The sequence below is a fragment of the Gavialis gangeticus genome, unplaced genomic scaffold (genome assembly GCF_001723915.1).
Source record: "Gavialis gangeticus isolate Ggan-Ray unplaced genomic scaffold, GavGan_comp1, whole genome shotgun sequence".
NCBI lineage: Eukaryota > Metazoa > Chordata > Crocodylia > Gavialidae > Gavialis > Gavialis gangeticus.
The window spans coordinates 103,424,562-103,430,084 of NW_017729024.1; the positions used below are offsets into that span (position 1 = coordinate 103,424,562).

General features: G+C 44.5%; 1 protein-coding gene across 3 annotated transcripts in view; it reads right to left on the minus strand.

Moving 5' to 3' along the window:
- Positions 1 to 5,523, minus strand: part of MAMDC2 (MAM domain containing 2) — a 157,844-nt gene that overhangs the window by 58,978 nt on the left and 93,343 nt on the right. For all 3 annotated transcript variants that reach the window (XM_019517471.1, XM_019517472.1, XM_019517473.1), the window contains one exon: positions 4,681 to 4,774. In XM_019517471.1, coding sequence (XP_019373016.1) covers positions 4,681 to 4,774 — 94 coding nt within the window. The remainder of the gene's footprint in view (positions 1 to 4,680; positions 4,775 to 5,523) is intronic.

Here is a 5,523-nt window from a genome sequence, read left to right on the forward strand (position 1 = left end):
GAACAGAAGGGGCCGGGCCTGGCTCAGATATAAATCGCATGCCAAAGCCCACGGAGAGGGAGCCTGTGGCCAAGGAGGAAGGAGCTTGACTCTGAATGTGTGAAAGAGAAAAGGCCTGGATGTGCAAGCAGCTAGTAGCATGGGTGAGAGATGGAACACCTGCAGTGTGGTTTGGAGGATGTTTTAGCCATGAGGCATAGATTTGTGTTATAGCTGAGTGGCTGGTGTTTTTGTTGTTGTTACACCAGAGGACTGGGTGAGGCTATTAGGGGATGGAGGAGGCCTCATAGGGGCTCCACAGTAGCGTGGGGACCCTGGTACCAGGGAGGGCACAGTGTTCTGTGTGCACTGACCCCAGCCCTGAGAAGGGGAGCAGAGAATCAGAGGCCAGGTAAGGCTGAGGCTGCCTGATCCCTGCAGGGGGTGTGAGACCCCAAGGAGGAGATTTGTGGCCAGGCATGGCTACGGTCACCTGAGCCCCAAGGTGCAGTAACCCCATAGAAAAGAGGGCAGTGAGACACCCCAGAAGGGGGGCAGTGATTGATGAGCGGTGGCGGGGCGCAAGGTCGCGAGGCAAGCCCGAGCGGCGGCGGGGCGCAAGGTTGCGAGGTTTGGGACGTGGTATAGGGTCGGTCAGAGCCACGCATAGCCCATAAGGCTGGGGTGACCGGAGCCCCATTATAGAACTGAGATGCAGGATAGCAGCAGAACCATAGCCAAGGGCAGCCTCCCTACAATAAATACCTAACATCAAAGACGTGGCGGGCAAGATTCTGAGGGTGCTCAGAGAATGTTTGGCACGGTATGGAGGACACCCTAGGGGACAGCACGGCAACTCTAGGATTCCATCCTGCTACAGAGAGAATTTGGGTTTCTTATGAGAGTGCTTGCAATTCTTAAACAGGGAACACCAGAATTTCTGCTGGTGAGACAAGTGGCGAGACCTGTGCAGAGGAGCCTGTCCAGAGCCAGCACTGGGGACCCAGCTGGAGGGCAGATGAGGTGGCTGACCTCTTGGCCATTTAGGGCCAAGAGGACATGCTTTCACAGTTCAAAGCAGGCCACCACAAAAAGCACATCTTCTGGGCAATAGATGCCCAGACGGCAGAGTGGGGCCCCCCATCCAGGTCTGGCAGGGGCACAGCCATCGGGCTGCAGGTCCAAGGGGGGCGGATGCTGTCACAGGTCACAGCCAGGCAGCAGCCCCCACTGCCAGACTGCTGTAGTGGATAGAGGGTACAAGGGCCACTCCAGGCTAGGGCTGTTTCAGCAGTCCAGCTGGCACAAGGGGTAGTGTCCCCAGATACCAAGTGGCTGGGCCTCAGAAGCTCCTGAGAGCAAGTAACCCTGAGCTACTCACCAGGATGGGTTTTTATATTGCTGGGGACAGTACAGGTGCTAGCCCCAGGCTCTAGCTCCCCCTGGCTGCAGATCCAGGAGGAGCTGGGCAGGGTTATTTTGCCCCAAGTGGCACAATTTGCCCCATACCAAAGTGCATTGCACTGAGGCAAAAATCCCTGGCTCAAATTTGTGCCGCTCCTATTTGAGCTGCTTCAAGCACACGTGCCTATAGAGCTTGAAAAATCAACTTTCCATAGCTAAGTAGAACTTCATGACATTATTAATTTCTGCAGAATCTAAACGGCCTTGTCACAGGTTCACTTGCAATGAGTGAAAACTATTGGAATAAAGTAACTTATTAAAGTTAGCACATGTTAGGAGATAACCCTTGATTGAAAGGGAACAACTTAGCAATGCTATGAAGTCTCAGCATATGGTAAACAGATTGAATGCAAGTCTGCTTGCCTTTTAACTGTATTTAGTAAACATTAAGCTCAGCATATGACATCACCTTAAGTTTAGGCTTAAAAATGCTCTTGGCTTTTGAGGCTGCAAAGATTAACTTTCTGAAGTGAACTAAATGTAAACTATTACCTGCTGTCTTGAAACAGCTAGCTTCTATGCCTCTACTCCTGTTCTTGGTTTTCCCAAGCTACTGAAGAGTAAAAGCAAGCCTGTCCCATTAGGTTTACACTACTGTAGTCAGCAGTGAAAGAAACTAGCTTTATATCAGTTCCATTCTGTTGGTCTTTGACTGTAAGTGGTAGAGGAAATATTTGGGAGGAAAATCTAAAATGAGGGCTGTGGATCAGAGTAGTGAGGTTCTCCCTCATGCACAAAGCTGACAGAGGTTTGAGGAACTGATAGAGTAGTAGAGGCCTCAAAACATTTTAATAGCAGCTGCAGGGATGAGAGCAGATGAATGTATTGGAGACCCTATCTCTTGAAGCAGCTATAAGGCTATGGGTAGGAAGGAAGAGCAGAAAGTGAATGTTTCTCCTCCCCTTCAGCAGGCCAATGTAATTGTGGTGGCTTTCAATTTATTAGATGTCTACAATCAACTATGAAAGACAGAGATGGCAAACAGAGTCTCTGCCATTCTCCCAGGTGCTAATAAGGCTCAACTTCTAGTCAAAAGACTGCCCTTTAAACAAGGCTCTATTTCTTTTGAATCCACCTCTGCCTAGCCAATTTAGTTGGATAATGGCTGGCTGGTATAATTTTTAAGCCAGTTTTGAACCAAGATATGGAAAAAGTTGGTAAATTTTAATGGCTTTCAGTATTACAAAGGATTTCACTTGGAGTCTTCTGAACAGCCAGAGGCATAACATTACTTGAAGTTGGACATTGGGTAAATGAATTAACCTCTGCAGCTTTAACACAACATCACAAAAAATACTGACATGAACTTACAGGCTCACTAAGATTTTCTGCTAAGTAGGTCCCTTATTTTATTGCCTATTGCAGGCCAGTTAGCTCTGCTAATAGTCCTACCAGACAAACTTCAGTTTCTACCAATGCAAATGAAACAAACCAAAACCCTCCCTCCTCCCCAGACATTAGGAAATAAGCCACTTTCTGCTCTGGATTTTCTTTGCATAGCAACTTGGCGTCTCCTCCTTACAAGCTGTTCCCTCACAGCCTGCCACCTTCTGCTCTTTTGTCTGGGGTTTTAAACTCCCAGCGGGACACTGCTTCATTAGCAGAAAGTCCCACAGCTGAACCTCCTTAACAGGACTGGCTGCCCCTTCTTAAGGGGTCAGACCACCACAAGGCCAAAATCAAGCTGAGTGCAAGTGTGTGCAATTCCATGGACATCCTTCTGTTCCATTTATTTTCAGAATGCCAAATGTTGGCCCTGATATCTAGAGAAAACTGTTTATTCTGTTCAAGTGCTATTGACTGTATATAGCCCCAAATACATACACATTCAGAAAGTTAAAATAGAAAAGGGAAATTTATCAGCATACACTAATAAACAGCTCAGAATTTTATAACAGACTGCAAATATATCTAAGAATTCAGAAAGCACAGGCTGTTAAACAAAACCAAGTAATTCCAGGAGAGAAGATCATGAAACAAAAACTGCAGTTAATAAATTTAGACCTGTGGATTAAGAATGCATTTGAAGTCTGATTAATATCTTCCATAAAGTCCATCTTTGAACTGTGCAGATAAAAAAAAAATGCAGGGAGGGAGGGAAGGGAGAAAGGAAATTACTTCTTCATTACTGAGAAATGTATTTTTCTATTTTGAGAGACTTCAAAACTATGACCAAAAAAGAATGAATGGGATTGATGGGGGATCATTAGTGTATTTTGTTAGAGTATTACTTGGCAGTGAAAAGTAGCATTCAAAGTAAACAATAGCTGGCTAGTCCAGGGAAAAAGGCTGTACTCACATGGGACTAACTCCTGGCCCTCACTTCTTCAACAGCAAGTATCATTTGGATCCAGCTTGCCACTACTGCCATGAAGATCCTGAGGGACACTCTCTGGGGCACTTATGTTATTGCCCAGAGAAGACAGGAGTATGGCCACATGGCAGCAACAAGTAAAGCAGAATAGAAATAGAAGTCGAGTCCAGGACATGTGGAAGGCTAGGACATGTACCCTGTACTGACTGTGATGGGAAGGATATACCCCATCATTCTCTCTCCCACCACTAGGGTTTCTCATTCGTTTAATTTTAGGGGCCTGATCCTTCCCTAGACTCCTACACGGGCAGGCTATACCAACTTCAGCCTATGTGAGGGAATTTGTTAAAACCTGCCCATGTCAGGAGTGAGATAATTGTAGCATTCCAACCAAATTTCAATCCCAAAGTCCTTCTCTGAGAGAGAGGGTAACTAATTGCCCAAATGAATGACATTCTAGTAAATATGTGGTAAAAACTTTAATTTAGCTACTGTGAGCATTTAGATTTAATAGATGTTTAAGGTCAGAAGTAATGATACAGTAATCTGATCTCCTGAATTACTCAGGTCACTGGTTCTCATCATGCTATTATTTCTACACAAAGCCCATGACTTACATTTGAGCTTCAGATCATTTCTAAAGATACCCTCTCTGGTTTTACTGATTCCAAGTGGTGATGAATCCACTAAGGCCATATATAAAGTTGTTCCAATGCTTAGTTACCCCCATTTTGAATCTGAGTATTATTTATTTCATAATATTGTTTCATTTCCTAACAGGAGCAGGAACCCAACAGCCCTACTGGGTAGCATCTGCATGTTACAATAGTTTATATCATGCACTGAAATCTGCACATTAAAGAAAGAGAGGGAGGGAGATAAAGTAAGGAAAGGAAGTACCAAAAAAAAAAAGAGACTCATACCTGTCCAATTGCTGCAATAAACTGGGTAGAAAGAAAGGTCATCAAGAGCAACATAGCCTCCCTTAGCACTATTGAAGGCAACTTCGAAAATAACCTGAAACAAGAAACAGCAACTAATGAACTATTTTACTTATCAATACAATTCTAAACAAATGAATGAGATGGAGTTCTGATAAGATGACCTAGAAAAACTGCAGAGCATCTTTAAAAGGACAGTACAGGTCAGGTGAGATCTATCCCAGAAATGGTGGCCCAATCAAGGTTCTGGAATGAGAACTTCTCCCAGGTCATGGAAGCAGCAACAGAGCTACTGCACCAATGTTGCTAGTTTTAGGGCTGCAACAAACTCTGACTGCTAATCCCACCCCTGCAAAAGAGGGTTTGGCTAATGGATGTGCACAGTCATGGATCACTCTAATCTGCTCCCAGACCATATCTATGCCAGAGCAGAAGTCACTGCCATGGAAAAGAACAGAATACTATGGCACACTGACTAAGTGAATTCTCAGCACTGACTCCTTAGAACCAGCTCATCTCATCTACCACTTCATAATGGTTGTCCTTTCTATTGAGTATTTTGAGAGATTGGGGTGTTTATACTGCTTTTCTATTCTTATGCTTTTGTACTTTGCAGTCAGCTTAAAGTTAAAGAAAAACATATCATCCCTAAAAATCTGTCTTAATTTATACTTTCCTAACAAATCTTATCTTCCTTCCCATATTAAGCTTAAGTAGGCTTCCACAAAAATAGGCAATGGCAGAATTTGCCCTGAAGTGTCTAATTGATTGTCTATTTATCTTGGGTTGTTATTTTCAGTCTGTGGTCTGCAGACCCCTGGGGGT